Raw genomic sequence first — 25,850 nt, 5'->3', positions numbered from 1 at the left:
TTGCATATTAGCGATGTTGTATTCTGATGTTATAGACCAGGACAATGGACATGGTCCAAAGTGCTCTCTGCTTTTCATCCATTCCACTTCCGTGCGTCATACCCCCAGTGGTTTTCAACGACCTCATCAATGTCGTCTCGATGACGAGATCTGAGCTGAGGCCTGCCCAGAACTGGCTGCTGCGACGGATAACATGAAACAGTGGGAAAATAACACGCCTGGCAAAACTCTTGCAACTAACATGTTGCTCCAGGATGGTCAAAATAAAACTATGCAGCAAATATCGCGTCGATGGCACGAAAAAATGTTGCTTTTTTTCATTACTAACTTTCTTAACACTATTAGCGTTTTAGCACTTAAAATATCCTAAAAATAGCAAAATGAAAGCCTATAAATTATATGGTTCAAAAACCCCAGACTCAAAAATAAAACCACAGAAGTACATTAAAAAAAACAAGCTCTGGCAGTCCTGAGTGACTTTGCCTGAATAAATCTTTTTGACTTGAACAACGATAACTTTGCTTGCATTGTGATGCGACTATGCACGCATTCATGTGATTATGATGTCACAAACACAAGAACAATAACAACTTGAATACCACCATCTACCCAATAGGCAAAATTATTTAGAAATATGCTGTACATTTTTCTTGAAAATGACCCCTTTCTGGGGGTCCGATTTTGGTAGACTTTTAGTATGTTATTTAGAATGCCCATTGGTAACAGAATCCGTTGAAAAACCTTTTGTATCAATTTTTTTGAGGTAAGGTGTCTTTTTTCTGTATATTGACTCGTCTATAAGATTGTTTAGACTTTAGAACAACAGATCAAATAACTTTCAGTTGATCCTAACTCCGCTGACGCTCCTACTATTTTGCTGGAGCTCCTAACTGCCTACATCGCACAGTGGTGGACGCTTTGGTAAATGGACATCCAGTTAAAGCCTTGCTGGATTCAGGTGCCTCGGATAACTTTATTGATAGAAAATCGGTAAACAAGCTGAAGATAAACCTTACGAAACAACCTCACACTGTGACCATGGCGTCGACCCATCACTTGGTCAAGACCGATGGTTGCGCTTGTTTGCATCTTGAACTCCTCGATAGAAGTTATCCAAAGATTAGTTTCGATGTCATTCCAAACTCTTGTGCTGATGTGATTTTAGGCCAAAATTTCTTTCAATAACATGAGAAAGTCACTTTTCAGTTTTGTGGCCCCGAAAAACAGCTTGTAATTTCCGCAGCAACACCAAAGCTCGTAGCACTTACCTCAGCTTGCGTGGATCCACCAAGTCTTTTTCAATACATGCAACTTAATTATAAACCTGTTGCAGCCCCTTCCCGTTCTTATTCAAAAGATGACGTCGCATATATTGAAAAGGAGGTGGAAAGACTATTAGCCGAAGACATTATTGAACCTTCAAGATCTCCGTGGAGATCGCAGGTGCTTGTTGTCCGGAATCAACATAAATGCCGCCGTGTGATCGATTATTCACAGACCGTCAACCGTTTTACACATTTGGATGTGTATCCCCTTCCGCGAATTGAAGACATTATCAACAAGGTTGCAAAAGATAAAATCTACAGCTCTCTTGATCTGCGGTCCGCTTACCACCAAGTTTCCCTCTTGCAAGAAGAAAGACCATTTACAGCATTCGAAGCTCTCGGCCATTTGTATCAATACAAAAGACTGCCTTTTGGTGTAACAAATGGAGTTGCTGCCTTTCAGAGAGTTATGGATGACTTCATCAAAAGATACAATCTGAAGAAAGTTTACGCCTATTTAGATGATCTGACCGTTACAGGGGAAACTGTACAAGAACATGATGAAAACTTGAATGCCTTGCTTGATGCTGCAGAGAAGAGTGGATTTACTTTTAATAAAGACAAATCGAACATTAGACAATCTACAATCAATTTACTTGGCTACCAAATCTCGCACAACCAAAAGAAACCAGACGCTGAACGACTTCGACCACTGTTGTAAATGCCCCCACCAAAAACTCTGAAAGAATTGAAAAGAATTTGTGGTATGTTTGCATACTATGCCAAATGGATTGAAAGATTTTCATTGAAGGCTGGTCCACTCATAAAGGCTGTTATACCTTTGGATGAAAATGCTTTGAATTCATTTAAAACACTAAAGGAAGAATTGGCGGCTGCTAGTCTGGGAACTATTCGTGATGACCTAAGTTTATTAAATTGATATGACCTACATTGAAACCAACAAACTCATTTCAGTAAAGTAGGCTTTAATAAACTTAAAACGTGAATATCCTGCAATTGAAAACTAGCTTTAAAGAATGTTAACAGAAAGTATTAAATGACAAACTAAAACAAGACTCTACTTAAACTGTCGATTGCACTGCTACACTGTTAACTGAAAACTAGAGAATGAACCAACACGAAAGAAACCAAGAGAAGCCAAGTCAGGCAATCGGCAAACTCACACTGTGCTGTCGGCAAGAGAGATGTGGTGCGTGACGACACGCGCTACACCACAGTACAGTACCCAATGTTTTTTCAAAAATCTATAAATCAACATGTTGCATTGATACAAAAATGGGTGGAAATTGCAAAAAAGTCACATAACAATGAAATCCTGTTGAAAATATGAGCAAGAAAACTCAAAATGTAAAAAAGAGGACATTTGAGCATTTTTGGGTGTCCTCAGAGGACAATTTATTTTTCTTCAAAAAAAGAGGACAAATCCTCTTAAGAGGACATATGGTAGCCCTAGACACTTACCCATTACCCAATATGCAAGATCAAGTAAACAAAATTGCACAATACACGTTCTTCAGCACACTCGATCTCAAAAGTTCTTATCATCAAATTGAAATTCACGAAGCTGATCGCTTGTACACCGCTTTTGAAGCAAATGGTCAACTGTACGAGTATAATGTCATTCCATTCGGATTAACTAACGCGGTGCCATGCTTTCAAAGAATTATAGATGACATTATTGATCGACATTCTTGTTCAAGAGCATATTGTGCCAGCACAGCAGACACTACACTGTACGCAATTCACGACAAATTATGTCACCCAGGGGTGACAAGAATGTTTTATTTTATTCGTATGAAAAATTTACCATATTTAGTTGAAGACGTTCGACGTTTGACTGCTAATTGTGAAGTATGCTGTGAAGTAAAGCCACGATTTTATAAGCTACCGAATGCTACTTTAATCAAATCTACCCAACCGTTTGAGAGACTAAACATAGATTTTAAAGGCCCGAAACCATCAGTTTCTAAAAATCCTTATTTTCTTACTATTGTGGATAAGTATTCTCGCTTTCCGTTTGTATTTCCTTTTGCTTATACCAGTGGCGATACTGTGATTTCATGTTTGCATAATATGTTTTCAGTATACGGTACGCCTAGCATTATCCATTCTGATAACGCCAAAGCGTTTAATTTTTCTAAGAGGTTAAAAGAGTAGGTGAGAAATTTGTCTGTTGCGACTAGTTTCACTTCTGTATATAACCCCCAAGGCAATGCTCAATGTGAACGTTACAATGGTATTGTGTGGACTGCCATAAAACTGTGTTTAAGATCGAAAAATTTACGTACTGCCCACTGGGAAGCTGTGTTACCCAAGACTTTGCATTCGGTCCGATCATTGCTTAATACTGCCACAAACGAAACCCCTAACGATCGCTTGTTTAAGTTTTCACGACGATCATCGTTTGGCACTTCTGTCCCGACTTGGCTCGAAGATGGTCCTGCGTATGTTAGACGACATGTGCAAAACAGCAAATATGAATCTCTTGTTGACATTGCCGAGATTCTCGAAAGTAATCCGAATTATGCCCGTGTAGGCGTGTACGTTTCGAAAATGGTCATGAAGCCACTGTATCTGCCAGAGATGTTGCCCCCACAGGACATTCGTCTTCACCCCCCTCACAAGAGGGTGTGCTTGAACCTGATAGCATGGGAGTCAGCCCAGCAGATGATAGGCCTACCGATTTACCGCTTGCCGCAGTTGACAACTCGCCCAAAAAGGTTGTAAAATCACAAACTGAAGTGGGTTGGCGATCATCAAGAGAACGTAAACCTCCTGATAGACTATCTTACTAAATGTGTTCTCTTTAAACTACCGTGTTATTATATTTGCTATGTATTTGTTATTAATATTCTCACTAATTTGGTGGAGGAGATTGTAATGAAATTGCGCTCTTCTGATTCGCGTGTGTGACGTCATTATTATTTTGTTTCGGACGCAGGCATTCTTTCTTTATTGGTACACGCGGTGTTTTGTGTTTTCAACTCGTTGCAGTCTTGAGTTTGTTAGCTGGTGTTAGGTTCCTATGTTTACAGAGTAATGGTGTTCTTTTCTGTTTACGTATGTATTTATGTTCCGTATTTAGAGATCATACTTTTAAGTTAATTAAAACTTCACTAAGTGAAATATCTGGTTATTGTAACAGAACACTGACTATAAGCATCAAGAAACACGCAGCGATTAAAAGCAATAGTGTGGAAAACATACAGACAGACGAAAAGCAAATTACAATACAATACAGAAAATAGCTGTTTGTTTGCGGGAGGCGAGTCCATTCTCCCCAGCATTTACTAGATGTATGTACCGTGGTGCAAATTCTTTTGTAGTCATGCAGTTGCCTTTTACTAATGTAATTTGTTTTTCGTCTGTATGTTTTTCACACTATTGCTTTTAATCGCTGCGTATTTCTTGATGCTTATAGTCAGTTAGTTAGTTACCTTCAAGAAGTTGAAATTAATTGCATTTTTATAAATATTTTCAGATTCCTGATGAGGGCTTAAGTTAAGCCGAAAACGTTTGACTGTTAAACTACTTGTAAATATGTAAAATATATTGTTATAATACTCAATCCTGTTGTATTGTTGCGTCTTGCCTGTCTTTGGTACAAGAAAGCAAACTCTCTCCTGAAACTATAAACACATAAAATGTTACTGAATTCAGTTATCAGTCATATCACTCATTAAAAATCTTAACAGGATCTTCACCTTGTCAGGATCACAAGAAGGTACTTCGCTCTGACTACATTTTTTGCTTGGAATCGATCATTTTTTAGCATTAATAGCATCTATTGTTTAAAATGAAATTGATATATAACTAAGTATGACCACAACATGAGAGAGTTTTCCCGCCCAAATCTAATTTTGTATGAACATCGTCCACATACCATGGAGTGGCCAAAAAGATAAAGCGGCAAGGAGGGGTGCTTTTCTTTCATTATGTCGATATGCTGAAGCAGATCGCGAAGGTAGACCTTGAAATCCTCCACATCACATCTGTAACCTTCGCTCTCACCGTGACCAACTAAAACAAACACTGCATTGCTATTATGCTTCTTTAAGTCACTAGTTTGAAAGGATAGTTTTGAGAAGCCAAATTTCCAAAGTGTGATCACTGAAAAACTCCTAATTTTGCATTAGTGCAACAGCACAATCGAATTAACATTGGCTAGAATCCATTGCCAAGACATCCGGTACTGGTTGATAAACTCACTTCCCTACAATTGGGGCCCACAGCCAAGAAACCAATCTTTTTCCCATGCTTTTTTTGCGCTTCTCTCTTATGCTACCAGGAAGTGGAAAACTCGGCAACGCCATCTGGTGATATGGCATCAGTTTAAGGCGAACTTAGTGGAAACTAAACTAGCCAAGATGGTTGCTAGTGAATGCGCAAAAAGCGATTGTTGCTTTGTGTCTCGAGCTGACGTCATAATCCGGTATGTTGTGTAATACAATCCGTCATTGCAGGAACATGGCCAAAAATACAAGCGGGTGGAAAATAGGGTGTTCCATTTCAAAAAAGTTTTTTCGTAATAGTGATTATGAGATGGGCTTTTTGGTCAAACGAAACATCCTTTTTAAATTTTTGACCAACTCAAATTTTTTGAGGTCCCACACCCCCCTTGAAATTTAGAGAAATACCCCCTTGTAAGACATAAAAGTCAAATGTTTGAATAGTCATAACTTCTGGTTAGAATGTAATGAAACCACCATCTTTTCATTAATTCTGCATGAATTTTCTTGCTAAACAAGATTACATGGTTTTTAAAGTCCTAAAATAAAAGAAAAAAAATGTCATTTTTTAAAAATTGCACAAAAGTAAATTTTGATATTTTTTTGGAAACAAAACTTGATAATGTCATTTACTACTTAGAAAGTAATACAAAGAATTTTAATACACTCCACAGGCACCTTAGAAAATACAAGATAAGAAAACACAAAAGACTAACCAAAGTTAATGTAAAACATTCACGATAACGTACTAAATTTTCCTATTAAACTTGTAACATGCTAAACCATAACTAAACATGTGACATCTTATTGCATCATTGCAACCACATATTGGCGAATATCATTGTCAGTCTTTTCTAATTTATCATCATCATTGGCATCTGTGCTATCCTTGACTCGTTTTTCGATGACACATCGTTTCAGCAGTCCAATGACTCTTTCATTGTTCATCTGATTGTTTTTGAACGATCTCCATGCAGCCGGTGTGCCCAATGAAAGACATGGAGAACACTGACTGGTGACATCATAAAATGAAACGAGTGTCTTTTTACTTGATAGCACAACCATTGCCTCAGTCTTTTAGGTCTCTATTGGCTTTGTTGCAATCTTGCTGACGTTTTCTGACAAAATTGGTGGTTCATCAGAATGAGATGCCAGGGTGACATTTTTTGGGGAAACCCACAAGCTTCCATTCCTTGTAAAGCTTGGCATCGCATACTTTACAATAGCAAGATCAGACGCTGCCATCAAATCTCTATTGAGAAGTGTGATGGCTGGTCCGTTTACAGCACTGGAGTGGAAAAAAAATTGAAATAAACATTGGAGCATACACATCAACTATAAATTGGCTGATTGACAATCCAGCAAGTTGGGTGGCATTGAGTGCAAATGGCCTAAAAAGTAGAATACGAAGATAGTCATTGGTCAAACAGCGAGCATGATGGACACTGGACAGCCTCCTGTGCAACGAACAAGTATCATTTCAACTCATCAGGAATGTTGCACAACTTAGGACTAAGAGTGAAGCTTGGTCAGCTCTTATGAATTTGTTGCCTGGAGTTGATGTTGCTATCTTTCCCAAAGAAGAATGTTTTTGCTTTCTCTGATAGCTTAATTAAAGTATCTCTGTAATTTTGTACTTTATTAACCACTAAGTGGTTTTTTGTTAGTTGACTAATGAAATTAAACACAGCTCCATTACTTAAAAGATCAGGTGATTTTGTATTGCCATCAATAGCTGTTATGACATCTCCTAACAGCAGCTCAATGCAATGATACAAACATTCAAGCGATAGTACATTGTGGCCATATTTCAGATTGCAATATTTCATGATTATCATCTCTATTCCTTTTTTTGAGCCTGTGTTACCGTAACTGCAGTACTGTCAGAAATTACACACAAGATATTTTGCATGTCATCGATTGCAACAAGCTTTTTTTCTAGATGTAAAACTTGCCTACCCGCTAGCACTTTCCTTTTCTCTGAACATTTTGAGGGCAATGAAAAAGTAACCATATATAAAATTGGAAATAACAGCCAGTCTTTCATGATTGAATAGCTTTTTTGCATCGAAACAAAGCTGATGGAAAACAGCATTCCTCAATTTCAACAAACCATCATGAGTGATCTTCTTTCTATATGCAATGACATTGCGATACCATGTTGAATGACTTGTCATTGCTGACGGTGCTAATTGGAACAATGAGACTACCAGTATGTGTTGTGCAATTGTAACTGAAAATTTAAAGTTGGACTAAGGTAGAGCTACGTCTTGAGAAAGTAAATTAACGTGTAACTCAGCTGGGCAGATAATAGAAATAGTAAGTGGTTGTTCACAGCGGGAAGAACCTATTTAACGAAGGGAATAACCGAGTTTTCATTGGATAAATAGAAGGTGCGCGTCCAACAGTGCAATGCCAGGATTTCGGTGTTATGCAATTGTAACAATAATTTCGTGAAATACAGCAAACAAGCGATAAACTTAGAGCAGTATATATCACTAGTGACTTGCAGTGTCACCTACGGTATAGCAACAGAGGAAGTGGGGGGGTTGTCTTATATGCCGCGAAATACGGTATTGTAATTTTTTTTGAAAATTTGCAAAAAAAATTTTTTTTTAAATTACTCTAACACCTTAAAAACCATGTAATCTTGTTCAGCATGAAAAATCATGCAGAATTAATGAAAAGATGATGGTTCTATTGCATTCTAACCAGAAGTTATGATCATTCAAACATTTGAATTTTATGTCTACAGAGGGGGTATTTCTCTAAATTTCAAGGGGGTCGTGGGACCTCAAAAAGTTGGAGTTGGTCAAAAATTTAAAAAGGATACTTCGTTTGACCAAAAATCCCATCTCATAATCACTATTACAAGTTCAATAATTTTTGTCAAAAAGAAACACCCTAGTGGAGAACTATGTGGTCACAGCGGTAAACCATAATCTCTTTGTAGGAAAATTGTAACATAAAGTTCCCGGATCCGTTCGTCTGTATGTAATGACCGAAAGAAACACTTTTCTGAAAACGTCTATTCAAGAATTGTATTTCTGTAAAAATAGCCTTAAAGCTGTCGAAATTGGGACGCAACACAATACGCCACTAAAAGTTGTCACTACAATACAAATTACTGAGATAAAGTGGAAAACATTGTAGAAAGTGGGCAAAGTGGAAAACATTGAATCGACTCCAAACCGGTGTTGGACGCACTAAGTCTGCAATGGTGGAGTGGGGCTACAACATGGGCCCTGTTGCATGTATCTGTGGCACCGAGCCCCAAACAGCGTACCACCTTCTTGTTTGCCCTAGGCTTACCACCCGGTGCAGTAGGTGGGACCTGTCAGAGTATAACTCCGTTGCGGAAGAATGTGTCAATCTGTGGTGTATCAACGAACTTTAGAAGACTCGATAGAAGAAGACTGAGATAAAAACGGAAATTTCGTCCAGCTGGCAAGCACCAAGCAAAACAGTTAAATATGCGACCAACTTTTTTCAAGCAACAATTTTAAAATGACGAGAATAGATTGCAATATTTCAAACGCACGTAAGCAGCTTATGTGACGTAATAATGATAAGTATTATAAAGCTATTCCAGCACCTGTTTTATGTGACATTTGATTTAAAAATTTTTCGTAACACCATGGTATTGATATTTATAGATTGAAACATGTTCTTTCAGATAAAGTGCGGTAAAAGTCATCCTGCAGTTGCACTTTAAAAAATGACAAATCTTTTCCAATCACCAATGTTGCCAGACGCTTTTTAGATTTACAACACAAGTACCAAAATATTGTCTATTATTTGGACAGTAACATTAACAATACCGGTATCACAATAGTAGCTAGCTCAAAATTATATAAATTATACACAAAGACTATTATACAATTATGAACAAATAATCAAAATATCAAGTTATGCTAGCGATTTTGGCTACTAACAGATTGGCCTTCAGCAGAGGTGGGCAGTAGCGCGCTACTTTTTAGTTGGAGTAGCGGCTGCAGTAGCGGCGCTATTTTTATTCCAAAGTAGCGGTAGCGGGAGAGGCGCTACTTTTTTTCAGTTGCACTCCCGCTACCCGCTACTTTTTAATTTAAATTGAAAAAATGCTTGTTTTTTTTTGCAACACTGGCGTGGTCAAGCAGCTATATAATCGACTTGGTTGCAAAGTTTCAGTCTTTTCTAGCTGACGTCAACTTCTTCGGCGAATATCTCCGTGTGATGAAGCCTATCTGCCAGGCTTTAGACATTCTGCAGGGCGAGTCCAAGGCATATTACGGAGTCTTTCTTCCAACCATCACAATTTGCGGGAAGTAGTTGACCGAGATCAGTGATCTTGTGACCTGTGAGGAGTTGAAATTGAAAGTCCTTGAAGAGGTGAAGAAACGATTCAACAAGTGCTTCAACAACATGAAATGCGTTATGGCTTCATGTCTTCATCCCTCCTTCAAGACGTCGTGGCTGCAATTTCTGCACTACGTTTCCACGGATGATGCTGACGCACTGTGAGAAAAACTCAAGACAGATGTAATTCGACTGTTGCGGGAGACATCAAGCCAGGTGGATACCGAGAAGAGTGACACCAACACCAGTCATGACTCCGAAGATGTATTTTTGGAGTGTTTGCGCCTTCCCGTGAAACGTTGGTGCAGCAGGACGCACCAATTTTAGACGCCTTTTTTCGGATAAGAGCAAGTCCTTGAGCTTTTTGAATACTGAGTTAAAACATCTGTTCATTAAATACAACACCCCCATTCCTTCCAGTGCTGCGGTGGAGAGACCTTTCTCTGTTGGAAAACATGTGCTTAAGCGAAAGCACGGGCAGGACTTAGTGACTCTCATTTTGAAATGCTCGTGTTTTTGAAAGATGCGTAACAATAAATTTCCCTTAGAATGTGTTTTCTGTAACGACGTCAAAATGACAGCGTAAACTAATAATAACATTCGTTTTCAAGGTCATTTTTGCGTCACTAAGGACTTGAGTGTTTCCTAGTGTCATTTTAGATAAAAGTAGCGGAAAAAGTAGCGGTAGCGCGTGCTACTTTTGCCCAAGTAGCGGTAGCTGGTAGCGCGCTACTTTTGTACATTGGTAGCGGGTAGCGGTAGCGCGCTACTTTTGTACATTGGTAGCGGGTAGCGGTAGCGAGCGCTACTTTGGCCCAAGTAGCGGTAGCAGGCAGCGCGCTATATTAAAAGTTGGAATGGCCCGTTTCGGTGAGTCCGATCCCTTAACGGGGGATTTTTTCATTTTTTTTTTAATTATTGGATACCGTAGCCTAATCATCAATTGCCATTTTTGAGTTAGGGGTTAGAGGTTAGGAACTCACCGAATCGGACTCACCGAATAGTAGCAGACCCTTAAAAGTAGCGGGTGCCCACCTCTGGCCTTCAGTCAACTTTAAAGCTGCACGTTGTCATGACCTGTGTAAGTGTGTATAAAGGTCGCCGTGCTCCGAATAAAGCAATCTTTACAATAGACACAAGCAACAATTAAATCTTGCGTCATTTGGATTAAAGTCTAGTGGCAATCGTTTATAGTGGCATTCGGATTGCATCATTCATCATGATGACTTGTTGTAGACCAGTGGTCTCAGACTTAAATTGCTCGGAGGGCCAAATGAATACTCATAAATTATACCGAGGGCCGCAATACGCAGTCAATAAACAAGATAAGATGGTGTGAATGCAATAAAAGAGATAGGCTAGTAAAAATGCATCCAGAACGTCATTGATCGAAATATAAGAGATAGAAAAATACTGTGAAAACACAAACAAGAAAACAGAACGCAACGACTTGGATCTGAAAGGCAAAAACCTTGTATGATATATGTACATAACCGATTTTCCAAAAGTGCTGGGAAAAAATTCAACGTATGCAGACGTATAATGTAATCAATGTAAAAACGACTCAATGTAAATAAATTAATGTAAAAAAAGGCTGATTTACTGTCTGAGACAACGCGACAGACTGTCGTTGACTTGTAAAATAAGGCATCCAGGCCGGATAGCGACTGTCAAAACAGCGACTGTCATAATGGCGACTTCATAATAGCGACTTCATAATAGCGACTTCATAATTTTTGGATTTATATCATGCCAGTCAGCAGGTTTTGACTTGGAGGCCAAATTTCGAGGTCGCTGTTTTTAATTAATCGAGTTCTTGATGATTCGCTGTCGTGTAGTCGCTCTATTGACAGTCGCTGTTTTTAATTAATCGCTGTCGTGTAGTCGCTCTATTGACAGTCGCTGTTCTGACAGTCGCTATTTGGAACCCGAGCCGTAAAATAAGCATCAAAAATGAATTCCCACCCACGAAAATGAGGAGTTAAGCACCAGTTTCATTTGATTTGAATAACAAGTAGGCTAGTTATTTGATAATGTATTAACACCACTAGAGGTACTCTTAAGTATAAGAATATATAAAATTCCCTATATTTCTGCATACTCTTACACTATTTTGACCAATTCTTGTTTTAATGAATTAAGCAAGAAGAGAGGCACCTGCTGAAACTAAAAAATTAGTGGATTATTATGCACAGAGCGCTCTAGTGGTAAAAATCATCAAAAAGGGTTGTCGGTGCCTTAAATAATGGCCGGCTGGGGGGTCAAACTTTATCCAAACGACACAAAATTTTGAACTAGTCTTTTACTAAGCTAACCTCGTAAAGTAAAAAAAGTTAGGACGAAATGACAGAAGTTTTTTTAATTTTTGGGGCAAATGGTCCACCCGAGCGACAGTAGCGTTAAAATGTCACTTGCAGTTTGATGGGCATTTTCAGATTTTATTGAACAATTTTGAGTGAATTTTACCCTTTTAATCCTCTAATAAAAATAGGCACCTCTAAAACAATTATTGTGATTGCTAATTACATGAAAGTTAGAAAATGCATCGCGAATCGCAGGCGGTCTGCAATCTGCATGTGAGACCCTTGTTCTACAGTAGACTCCTTAGCCCAGGAAAAATACAATCTTTTATTTGCCTCAAAATTGTTTCACCAGTAAAAAGTCATTAAAAAGCAGCATGCAAGGGGTTTCAATAAGACAAACAAAAGTTGTGTGTACACTGTACATCATAGCAAAGTCACTTACCATGATCTTGTGAAAACACTAGAAATCCAAGCCCATTAAACATCTGTGCAAGCAAGTCATACCTTGCACAATGCTCCCCAAATCCATGCACAATAAGAATGAGAGCTCTGGGTAAAAATACTTTGATGAAAGGAAAGTATAATAGAATATTTCCTGCATGGTTTCAAAGTTTGCACAAACATGTAACATGAACTAAATACGGCAAAGACCTTGCAAAAACATATAATATTATTGAACCATAGAGAAATAAAACGTAGTAATTTTAGCGGGTTTAGCATACTTTATTTCACACAAAATATAACATTTTTTTTTCATTTTTTTTTAATTATGTTATATTTTGTGTGAAATAAAGTATGCTAAACCCGCTAAAGTTACTATGTTTTATTTCTCTATGGTTCAACAAAGCAAACTCTCTACCAAAGCTTTATATAATATTATATATACAGCATTTTTAAAACATAAATTTAGTAGCACATTTCTACAATAAATACTTAGACCAGGGGTCGGCAACCCACGCCCTAATCCCGCAAGCGAAAAAAAATTACCCGGCCCACAGCTCCTTACAAATTATACTTATTATATGGCCTGCGTAGTGGTGTGTTACTTTACAATCGAATGGGAGAACAAGTACTTTGTCATTAATCAGTTTAGTAGGCCTACGTCTTGGATTAGCAGCGTTTGTGTTTCTGCAAACAAGAAATTCAACATAAAGCGCTATTATGACACAAAAATGTACTAGTTTTTCCATGTTTGTGGGACTAACAAGAAAAGGCAAACTTAATCCACTCCAAAATAGTTCAAAACAGTAAAGTTTTATGATCCAAAGGAAAACCAATGAATCGGAAAATAATACTTTTGCTAGCTACACAATTAATAGCAAAAGACAAGAGACTGTTTAGTGTTTATTGAAGGCAAATTTACCCTAACAATAACATGTATGATGGATTTTACAGAGGTCATACTTCCTATGACAGCGGAAAAATTCCGGGGTACCTCTTAAAATCTTTTGATTAAAATCTAAAATTCGGCAAAAATCGGACATGGGGAAAGGTCTTTTTGAGGGAGGCAATTCGTCTCTAATAAGCTGAACTATCGTAACTCCAAAAATGCAGTTTTGAGAAAATTGAATTTTAAAGTTCACGCTGTGTTTGCTGTACATTCATTTACGATAGTTCATCGTTCTGTATCATCAAAACTAAAGTAGATAGAGTTACGATGCTTTACCAAAATAAACTCTAGTCTATAAAGATACCAAATCAATCAAAAACGCAATTTTGAAAAATTTGGACTTACGATAGTTCAGCTTATTAGAGACGAATTATTGATTGGTGCGCCACCTAGCGGAAGAAAAACATATGTATTTTCAGTCGTGCTATTTCTCGAGTTTCAACTGAAACAAGGCAAGCCTTAAAGCAGCCGCAGAATGGCACGTTTCAGCTTGTCCGATTGGGCTAGTCTGATTTGGCTAGTCCGATTGGGCTAGTTCCCTATTTGGCTAGAGTCTTTATCGGTCAGTTTGTATTCAGAAACTTTTTGAAAATCCAACGATAATCCTTCTGTAATCTAACAAAATCCTTCTGTAAATCCAACGTCTTCTGTTTATTTAGAGAATTTTGTATTTACAAGAAAAACAAATTGAAATGAAATTTAGCGAAAAACGTTCAAACTATTAAATTGAACTGTTTGCTCACATAAAATCGACAACGACGCCTTCTGTTTATGTAGAGAATGTTGTATTTTATTTCACAATATCGTTTCTTTTATAGTAGTGTTGGGTGATATATCGAATTTTCGATACGATACGATATCTTTTCAATACCGATATTTATTTCAATATCGTTCGATATTTTAACTATTACAGCCCTAACTCGTAACTGCAAACCCTTACAAAAACGTTGCTGAGGCCAAACGGCAAAAGTTGAAATTGCCTAGGCAATTGCTGTGAACGTTCCGAAACATGTAAAACGAGAAGCGAAAAATATACTAGAGTAGTCTATCACGACCGCACTGTTTGATTTGTTTTGTGATGTAATAATACCAAAAGTAGCGATAAAGCGAACAACACGATACGCACGCTGTTGCGGTAATTCACATTGAATAATTCACGGGAGGAAAAGTATGTTAATTTTGGGTTAATTCAACGTTAGAGTCAGCACAAATTGATTTAATTTTCCTGGCGGGTTATATTGCGTAACAACAATGACAAGACATTTACATTTGTTTTACATTAATTCGACATCTAGCGACGTTGAATTATCATCCAATAACGTTAATTGCTCAATCAAGTACCGGTAACAACTTAATAGCTCCCTGCGAGAAGATTGCCTCGATTTATGTATGCACTAACATAATTTCGGCACCATTGGGATACTGCGAGCAACACAAAGTCTGTTTGATGAAGAACTAGCTGTCAGAATCGAAATCAACAGATGCTGTATCGGAGGATGAGGTTGTCGCGTCATCACTGGAATCAGACACATCAAGAGGCTCATCGCTTGGCTGTAAATCTACACTGTCTTTGCCGTTCACAATGAAGTGTCCACGTTTTGCCGTTTTCTTGCTTTGATACCCATCCACACGCCTCTTTCGCAGAGCTCCATCAGGGTGTTGACTGAGGAGCAAATCTATGGCTGTGGCATAACGACTGGGAGGAATGTCTAACCCTAACCTTACAAGCGCTCGTGTGGCCTCGGCATTTTTATTGCCGACGCTAATACGCCATTCATGCATCTGCGTCGGCAATTGCCGACATTAATTTCGAAGACTGAGAAACTCTTTTCTTAATTAGAACAAAATATCGAAAAGTATCGAAATATCGAGTATTATTTCAAATATCGTATCGTTTTGTTTTTTTCAATATCGCCCAACACTATTTTATAGTTGAAATTATCGAAGCTTTGGATGAGTGGGGTTTAAACCTTACCATTGAGATCTTAAAACTAAAAGGCGAATTAAATTTATTTTTGAACTGTTAATGTTTGCTCAGATAAAATTGACATGTAACTTGCGTCGCCGTCTGCATGCAAACTAAGAATATATTAGAATCCTCAACTATTACAAAATTCTAAATCCAACGGCGCCTTTTGTTTATTTAGAGATTTTGTATTTTGTTCTATAATTTGTCGTTTCTTTTGCATTCTTGCATTTTATCCAGTGTTTAGAGTTGAGTGTCTTCCCAGACGGCAAAATCCGTCATTTTTACAATGATTGAACGTCTGCAGACGTTTAATCAATGTAAAAATAGCGGATCTTACTGTCTGGGTGAGCCATGTGATAAATTAAAGCCTTTGGTTGCGTCATAATGAATTGCGTAATTAATTCTCTCGACCAAGGAGCAAGATTACGCGCGCCGGTATTTAAAAGAGAATAGCGGAGAAAAAAATGGGAAGCGAGGTAAAGTTGTTTACCATAGAAATGTGTGTCACCGCAAAATAATAACGAAATTCTTGAAAAACTTTTCAAATGCGCTGATTAATGATTTTAATTGGGAAAGAAAGCCAGAAAGTAGACATTTTTTTATTCAGGTTAAAGTGAAACCACTCTATGTTGGACTAAAGCGCAAAGTAACTATCAAGTTGCCTTGCAAAGCGAAAGATCAAAGTTCGCAAAACCGGTTGTAAAGTTGATTTTGTCCAAAAATTAGGTTGTTGAAATCAATGCTTAATTACTCGTAACTTTCACGTGATATAAGCCTAATTTTTTTTGTAGTCAGAGTGTAAAGATGGAGGTTTGATATTATCGAATTGAATCGCCGGTTAATACTTACTGCCGGTTAATACTTTTAAGTCTAAATTGATAGACCGCGCATTATCGTAAAAAACTGTCCATCCACTAGGGATGGGCAAAATAGAATAATTAGCTATTCTAGAATACTGAAACCGAATATAGAATACAGATATCTATTCTAGAATAATTGACCGTTTTTACCATCAACACATTTTAATGATTCTACAAAAAGAATGAACATCACAAAATTGCTTATTGCAGTGTAACAAATTTAGGCTTTTTAAATGTTCACCAGTCAAACGGGATCTCATCTTGGTGGCAGTTAGTGTTGGGCGATATATCGAATTAAAATTTACGATACGATATCTTTTCAATATCGATATTTATTTCAATTTTGTCCGATGTTTTAACTATTACAGCCCTAACTCGTAACTGCAAACCCTTACAAAAATGTTGCCGAGGCCAAACGGCAAAAGTTAAAATTGTCTTGGCAATTGCTTTGAACGTTATTACGAAAAAAATTGTACCAAAACATGTAAAACGAAAAGCGTAAAATATACTAGAGTAGTCCATCACGACCGCATTGTTTGATTTGTTGTGATGTATGATGTAATAATACCAAAAATAGCGACAAAGCGAGCAACGCCATACGCACGCTGTTACGGTAATTTACGTTAAATAACTCACGGGGAGGAAAAGTAAGTTAATTTTGGGTTGATTCAACGTTCGAGTCAGCACAAATCGATTTAATTTTCCTGGCGGGTTATATTGCGTAACAACAATGCCCAAAAAGAAATTTACGTTTGTTTTACATTAATTTTGACATCTAGCGACGTTGAATTACCATAAAATAACATTAATTGCTCAACCAGGTACCGGTAACAAATTAAAGCTCCTTGCGACTAGCAACACAAAGCCTATTTGATAAAGAACTAGCTGTCAGAATCGGAATCATCAGATGCTGTATCGGAGGATGAGGTTGTCGCGTCATCACTGGAATCAGACACATCAAGAGGCTCATCGCTTGGCTGTAAATCTGCACTGTCTTTGCAGTTCGCAATGAAGCATCCACGTTTTGCGGCTTTTGTGCTTTGATACCCATCCACGGGCCTCTTTCGCAGAGCTCCATCAGGGTATTGACTAAGGAACAAATCTATGGCTGTGTCATAACGACTGGGAGGAATGTCTAACCCTAACCTTACAAGCGCTCGTGTGGCCTCGGCATTTTTATTGCCGACGCTAATTTCAAAGACTGAGAAACTCTTTTCTTAATTAGAACAAAAGTATCGAAATATCGAGTATTTTTTCAAATGTCGTATCGTTTTTTTCAATATTGCCCAACATTAGTGGCAGTTCAACCTGCACTTGAAAAACATCTCTCTGAAGAAGCAGATGTGGCAGTTACACAAAACTATTGCGCTTGACAAGAAAGATCTCTTTAATGCGAACAAAACTCGTACGTTTTTCCTATGCCGGATTGCACTAAATCAATAAACAATTCTACTTTCGCTGCAGCGAATTCGTTGCGACCAGACGGAGCGGTACGGAGTCGATCGTTAAAGCGGTTTCAATAATCCGATTTCAAATGCATTTTGAAACCGGTTAGGCTTCACAACCGGTTATTCTATATTCGGTATTCTATTTTGCCCATCCCTACCGTCCGCGCATTTTCCAGTTTTATACTATATATGATAATATATGACTTTGTTTTAGAGCAGTGGTCTTCAACCTTTTTTACAAAATCGCCCCTTTGTTGAAAGTGCGGGTCCAAATCGCCCCCTCAAACAAGGCCTCGAAATTAACGCGGCCGTGGCCGCCGAAGGGTTCAAAAACGGCCACCGAAAGTAAGCTCTGCTCGACCGCAGGTAACTCGAGAAGAGGCTACCAAGTAGCCTACTTAATACCGTAATCAACCATGTTTGAACTTTGATGGGTGTGCGGCGCACACATCCTGAAAATGTGTGTGCGGCGCACACACCCTGCACAAATCAGTCAGTTTTTGAAGTGCAGTACCCTACGACAAATAAACGTCCGACTTGCAAGCTACCGATTGTCGAACGAAATTACCACGTGCTTGATCAGAGCACACTCAAAATCGCGCAGGCACACAAGCATTTGCATTGCAAAAACGACTCAAACCTGAGTCGAACAAACCAAAAAGTAGTATTAAGGATCCAGAACGATCTTGATCGATAATTGCGCTCGGCCTTACCAATCGCCCCCCTAAACAGTAAAATCGCCCCCCAATTTCAAAAATTGTACAAATCGCCCCCACAATGGCCAAAATCGCCCCCTGGGGGGCGATATCGCCCCCGTTGAAGAACACTGTTTTAGAGCATCAAATTTATGAGTTTTTACATGTATTTTAAACAATAACACACTCCAACAACTAACAAAACACTTCTATTTATCTCATTACCCTCTATTGTTAATAATGAAAAATGTTATTTTGATGTAAAACACATATTTTGAACTAACCCAGACAGCAAAATGACGGATTTTGCCGTCTGGGAAGGCACTCAAACGTAAACACTGGATAAAATGCAAGAATGCAAAAGAAACGACATTGTAGTAGAATAAAATACAAAATTCTCTAAATACACAGAAGAATCGGACATACATCTCTCTGTTATCATTTTTAATGTAAAAATTCCTTTTTGTGGTCCCTTTGTTTGGAACAATTCCAAACTGTGCTGTTGAAATTTCCGATTTTAGTTTTGGTCTCAATCTCATCATCATGATTCGGAGTAAGATCTTTGTTAAATGATTCACAAGCAGGGCCGGATTTAGCTGATGGGCGGCCCGGGGCATTTTTAGATCGGGGGGCCCCCGTACAAAAAAAATTTCGCACCTATGCGCATAGGCATGAAAAGCCACCTATACGTCTACAGTAGCATTAATCCAGTTCTAAACAGCATTTTGCAGAAACTTTAAAGGCTAAAAGAGAAAAAAACAACACAAAATCACATTTTTTTCCACGTAGGGGCTAGGGGGGCCTTTAAAAGTCGGAGGGCCCGGGGCACCTGCACCCTCTGCCCCCCTAAATCTGGGTCTGTTCACAAGGCTAATTGTTCTGTGGAGTGAGCATTCTGTTGCTCCGGTTTTCTTTGGTAAAGTTATGAATATGGAACGTACCATATCACTAGGGATGTTTCCGGTGTCATAAATATGATTTAAGATCTTGAGCAGTGGTTAGGTCTAAACCCCACTCATCTAAAGTTTCGATAATTTCAACTATAAAAGAAACGATATTGTGGAATAAAATACAACATTCTCTACATAAACAGAAGGCGTCATTGTCGATTTTATGTGAGCAAACAGTTCAATTTAATAGTTCAAACATTTTTCGCTAAATTTCATTTCAATTTGTTTTTCTTTGTCAGAATGCAAAAGAAACCATATTGTGGAATAAAATACAAAATTCTCTAAATAAACAGAAGGCATCGTTGGATTTACAGAAGGATTTTGTTGGATTACAGAAGGATTATCGTTGGATTTTGGATTTTTTCATTTTCGAAATCAGCGACCCTAAATTAGCTAAAAACAGTTGAAATATCTTCGGCACAAAAAAAAAAATTTGTTGGCTAGTGTTATTCAAGTTTTTGAACATGACTGAGTTCACTTTTAGTTAAGTCAAATAATTACTTCACTAAATATCAGTAAAAAATATACAACATATAAATATAAAATATATGTTGTCTCACACGTACTCGCAAGAATAGCACTAATTGCCCTACTTGCCAAGCTGATACAATCTGCAGACTTTACTAGGAATAGTACCTAAATGATCGGGCGCCACGCCACCACAGTGCTCCGCACCTAAATATCCTGACGCCACAGTGTGCGCGCCTATTTGACTGGCGCCTAACTGTCTGCGCCTTAAAGACTTGCTCCCGTTGTGACCGTGCCTAATTTACAGTGATTATCCCATTTCAGTCTCAAGCACGTTATAAGGTTCAAATTTTGTTGCTCACCTTTTTGTAAACCTCCACTATATTTGGCATGTATTACTTCTATCGTGATGGTCAGAGACAAAAATAAACTGAACTAAAAAGAGGACTAAAAATGTTTTTGACATATTTTGCTACAGAGCTTACTTTGGATCATTATCTGGCAGCCAGTACTTGCAAAATATGTGTTGATTGTCTTTGTTGACCAGATGATCTACCTTTTTGAAAGGCAATCCAGAGAATGTTGAAGCACCTGGAAATAATAGATGCTAGCATCTCTGGTGTTTGTATTCATAGCTTAGCTATTTTCTTTTTATCTAATCTAAAATTAAAATATTCTAGCACTACTAATTTGTGTTTATCATGTTTGTATTTTTAAAAAAGACACATTTTTTACATCAACAATTAAAGAACCTTTATGAGGAAGGAAGTGACAATATCTATAGTGCTTTGCATATACTGTTTCTTGCAAAAAAGTTATATATATACTCAGGGAGTCAGGGTGCGATTTAATTTGACATGACTTATGGAAACTTTTCATGCTTATAGGTAATTTGTGAAAATGCTTTCTAGCAACTAGGTTTTTTATTTCTTCTTGATATTCAGTTTTCTGTTAACCTATGTGCTATGTCACATAATTGGAAAAAAACGATATAACTGAACACATACCAACATAGTTGGGTGACAGACACCCACATAGAGACCACAGCTTAAGAGAATGTGATTACCATATATATGACAGGCTTAAAGATGTAATGTGATTTCAAAACATGCTTTTTTAAACAAAGATAAACAAACACTTGTTTTTTTGCACTAACATTCAACAATCTGCTTAAAATTTAAAAGTTGTAACAAAAAGTGGACTTGCTACTCTGAAATAATCAAGATACGAATAAGTGAACAAAAAAAAAACTTTTTCACTACCGTACAGTTTTCATTATTTTTTTACTGCACAAATGATCCAAAAGGATACATAGTGTGATTAAATAAATAAAAAAAGTAGAGATTACCACACTAATTTGGTAAATTTAAGTTTATTAAATAATCTCTACTTTTTTTATGACTAGACTACAGATTTACCAATTAGACTTTGAAGAACATCATAATACTCCATTATAATGCATATTATAATAGGCTATATTCATTGCAATGAAATAAAAATACAGGAATAAAATAAACAAACTGATAAAATAAAATAAAAAACAACACAGGAGGTTGACTGTTAACATGGTCACCACTGGGACCAAATAGTTCTCTTCCTCATCGTTGGTAGCACTTCAAGTTGAGTGGTTCATTGGTAGGCTACCACTTGCTGAGCAAGCGACCACACTTTTAACTTACAGCTCATGTAGTCAAAACAGCACTAAAGTAATTTATAATAAGTTATTCACCAACTATACTTCAACAGTCAACACATTCTTTTACAGTTGTTTGTTACAATAAATTAAAACTGTTGTTACATAAAAAAAAAATTAATGAAAAGATTGGAAATAGTGTAAAAACAAAAAACAAACAAATTTAACATAAAAAACATTAAAAGAAATTGTTTTTAACTATCCCAAGCCAGACTTCAAAGCTACCGCGGACAACCGGACATAAGTGTCAAAAAGTCATTGAATTAGTTTGATTTAACAACCTTCATTTTGAACATGTGACAGCGGACGATAATAGCAAAAATGTTATACGTTAATTAAGTTTGTTTTTCCATCCAGTGGAGGAGTTAATAACTAGGAAGTGGCTACATGTTTACGTTGTCGTAGATACAGCCATTCCATGCTCTTTTTTTATCTCTACAGCTCTGTTACTGCGAGTGTGTGCCACTACTGCACTGACTTAAAACCATGGTGAAACTGTCACTTCACACACAGCAGTGAAGGCTGGCGCAACTGTTTGACAGTCTAGTCCAATGGTAGGCACACTGCAGCTCGTCAACATAAATTTTGTAGCTCTTGTATTGAATCGTAATATTACAAAAAATTAATATTACGGTATACTTTGTAAATATGTTATCTCCCACTGTCAAGCAAGCAGTGGCGTACCTGGGCGCCACATTGATAGGCGCATGAAAACGGTTGGTAAAAATTAAAATTTGTTACTTACACTTTCTTCAAAATCTAATTTACACCCAATACAATTCAAAGATCAAAACGGAGTCTCTCTTTTACTGTACGGTAGTAGCCATTGTTAAACAATGGAATTGTGACATTGCAAATGCAAAAGCAACATTGTGCCTCTCCTGGCACATTTTGCGTTCAGTCAGCAACAATTGGAAGTTTCATAAAGTCGCTAAGCAGCGATTAGTTGAAGCTTAGAAGTAGCACCAGAATTTACTTATTCATTTTTATAAGAATTTATAACTTTGTAAAATCAAAACATCATGCAACCTTGACAAACGAACTCTTGGAAGAATTAATTTGCACAACATTAAACTTATTGTCCAAATTTTCAGAGATTAGCGAGTCAAGTACAAAACTGATATGGATAAACAATCATTGTGTTTTTATTGCTGTTTTGTTATTTTGTGTCAACTGATTTTGCGGCTCGCCGGTGTTCATGGTTTATCCGCAAGCGGCTCTTTCTTTGAACAACTTTGCCCACCTCTGGTTTAGTCAAAGCAGGCACACTATAGGTTAATAGCTTAGTGAAGCCAAAGGTTTTTTAACTGAGGTAGTTTAACAGCTCAGCGGAGGCAGATGTTATTTTTGATTGATTGTGTAATTTTGCTTAGCAAAAGCCGGAATGGCCCGTTTCGGCTAGTCCGATTCGGCTATTACCCTATTCGGCTACAGCCCGATTCGGCTAGTCCGATTTGGCTAGTCCGATTAGGCTAGTTTCCTATTTGGCTAGAGTCTTTTTCAGTTAGTTCCCTATTCGGCAATTTTTTGAAAATCCAACGATAATCCTTCTGTAATCCAACAAAATCCTTCTGTAAATCCAACGACGCCTTCTGTTTATTTAGAGAATTTTGTATTTTATTCCACAATAGGCTATCGTTTCTTTTGCATTCTTGCATTTTATCCAGTGTTTACCTTTGAGTGCCTTCCCAGACGGCAAAATCCGTCATTTTTGTTGTCTGGGTTCGTTCAAAATATGTGTTTTACATCAAAATAACATTTTTCATGATTAACAATACAGGTTAATGACTGAGATAAACAGAAGTGTTTTGTTAGTTGTTCGAGTGTGTTATTGTTCAAAATCATAACCGCCTAACTACTTTTTTGACCGTGGGGGCGAAAGCGTGTTTCATCAGCAGCAACGTAAATTCAGCAAATGTCACGCAGATGGATGACGTAATTATGCCGTCACATGTTCGACTTACCGTTAATTATTATAAACAAAACTCGACCACTTCGGTTAAGCAAACACATGACATGCGTCTGCGTTAGCTAGCGGTTGATGGACTGCGACTCTTTAAGCTAAGCACAACATAAAGTTTAGCAACGAACTAGATTTATTAGCATGAAACAAGAGACGAAAAGGTTTACTAAAAGGTAGCCTACACTGTAAATGGAATGACAATGTTTTGAAAATGGAATGCAAATACTAACTTGATCATACGTTTGAAAATATACCTGTGAAAAGTAAAATCATTCATGTTTACATCAATTCAGCAGCACGTCACCTTGAATAAATTTAATAGTTGCTGACATCCGTAAGCAGCCCTTGAAAAATAGTTATGGAGAGACATTTTATTAAGTTTTTGACTTGACATTGCTCCCTTTTCACTACAATATCGCAACTTATGACTGACCGCTGTAAAACGCCTGTTTTCGCGTTGCAGATGAAACAAAAGATGCACATATTCCGCCTTTGATCGGGATTCTATGGCAACGGCCGTGTGTGCGCCATTCAGTTTGCGTGACTCCGTTACTGCGTTGATTATGCGGCGTGTGCGCAATGCGGTTTGTACCAGCTCTTGTTGCGTTGGTTAGGGGTTACCTCGGGCCGAGACTTCAAGTTCATCTTCACAGCGAGCGATTCACTGGGCACCGCGCAAATCACTGCAGTGCAGAGGTTTCGACTTTCGAAAGCGACATCAAGTCTGTTTGCAAGCTCATAAAGCTAAACGCACGCTCCGTCTACGTAGCAAATTATGTTTGTTTATTTGGGTGCATTCAACATCTGATTTTGCCAAGGCGTTAAAGGTTGATGATCGGGTTGAAAAAGTATCAAGCAACCCAGCGTTTATTACGCTAAAAGATCATAAACCGAACTTTACATCGAACCCTAAATGCAGGTTGATTAACCCTTCCAAGTCCCAGATTGGCCGTATAAGTAAACAATACTTGGACTCTATTAACGTAACCATCCGTAATGCATCACGACTGAATCAATGGAAAAACACAGACTCTGTGTTATCCTGGTTTAAGGCTATTCCATCTAAACGTCAATGCACCTTCTTGAAGTTTGACATTGTTGATTTTTACCCATCCATTACAGAGGAACTTTTGTGTAAAGCAATTGAGTTTGCCAAATCATTTATGGTTTTGGATGATTGTGTCATACAAACAATTTTCCATGCTAGGAAATCGTTGCTTTTTGATGGTGGTGAAACTTGGGCTAAGAAAGATGGTTTGTTCGATGTTACAATGGGCTCATTTGATGGTGCTGAGATTTGTGAGTTGGTCGGCTTGTTTCTTTTGAATGAACTTTCTGCTATTGTTGACAGAGACATGCTTGGGTTATATCGTGATGATGGTCTGGCTATTTTGCGTAATTTATCTGGTCCTAAAGTTGATCGTTTGAGAAAAAATGTCATTCAATTATTTAAACAACATGGCTTAAATATTACTGTGGATACTGGTCTAATTGAAACTGATTTTCTTGACGTCACTTTGAATTTGCTATCTGGTAAATTCTCGCCTTATCGAAAACCCAATAATGATCCAATTTACATTCATGCCCAGTCCAATCACCCACCCAGCATTAAGAGACAAATCCCAACTATGATTGCAAAGCGATTGTCCGCCACATCATTTGGCCAAAATGAATTTGATAAGACCGCATCTGTTTATAATGATGCCCTATTGAAAAGTGGTTTTGCGGAGAGAGTTTGCTACAACCCTGCCAATAACTTACGAACATCTAGGAAAAGGAGTCGGAAAATTTTATGGTTTAACCCTCCTTTCAGCTTGCAGGTTGATAGCAATATTGGTAAGGAATTTTTCAAACTTGTTTCCATACACTTTCCGCCCCATCATAGATTGCATAAAATATTCAAACGTAACACTATTAAGCTGAGCTACAGTTGTACTCCGAATGTTGCAAGCATCATATCCTCCCACAATAAAGCAATATTGCAGACTGATAATGAACCATCGCAGCCTGGTTGCAATTGCAGGGTGAAGCCAGATTGTCCTTTGAATGGGCAATGCTTGCAGAAGGCCGTTGTTTACAAAGCTACCATTGATAACGGCCCAAAGGTTCTTAATTACATTGGTTGTTGTGAAACTACTTTTAAAAAACGTTTTTCCAACCATAAATGTACCTTCAATGATAGTTCTAAACGAAACAGCACCGAACTATCTAAGGCAGTTTGGGACCTTAAAGGGCGGGGAAACCCAAATTAACTTTGC

At 37.8% G+C, this 25,850-nt stretch overlaps 1 protein-coding gene across 1 annotated transcript in view; it reads right to left on the bottom strand.

The window, feature by feature from the left end:
* LOC145766621 (monoglyceride lipase-like) overlaps positions 1-21,388 on the bottom strand; it is a 35,643-nt gene extending 14,255 nt beyond the window's left edge. Inside the window, exons 1-4 of the mRNA XM_082578335.1 lie at positions 21,355-21,388; positions 20,422-20,527; positions 12,599-12,705; positions 5,170-5,306 (exon numbers count right to left, since the gene is read on the bottom strand). Coding sequence (XP_082434461.1) covers positions 5,170-5,306; positions 12,599-12,705; positions 20,422-20,527; positions 21,355-21,388 — 384 coding nt within the window. The remainder of the gene's footprint in view (positions 1-5,169; positions 5,307-12,598; positions 12,706-20,421; positions 20,528-21,354) is intronic.
* Positions 21,389-25,850: the final 4,462 nt, after the last annotated feature.

This window comes from Aplidium turbinatum, chromosome 3 (assembly GCF_918807975.1).
Source record: "Aplidium turbinatum chromosome 3, kaAplTurb1.1, whole genome shotgun sequence".
Classification (NCBI taxonomy): domain Eukaryota; kingdom Metazoa; phylum Chordata; class Ascidiacea; order Aplousobranchia; family Polyclinidae; genus Aplidium; species Aplidium turbinatum.
The sequence above is the reverse complement of the archived record's forward strand: the minus strand, read 5'-3'. Positions and strand labels throughout refer to the sequence as shown.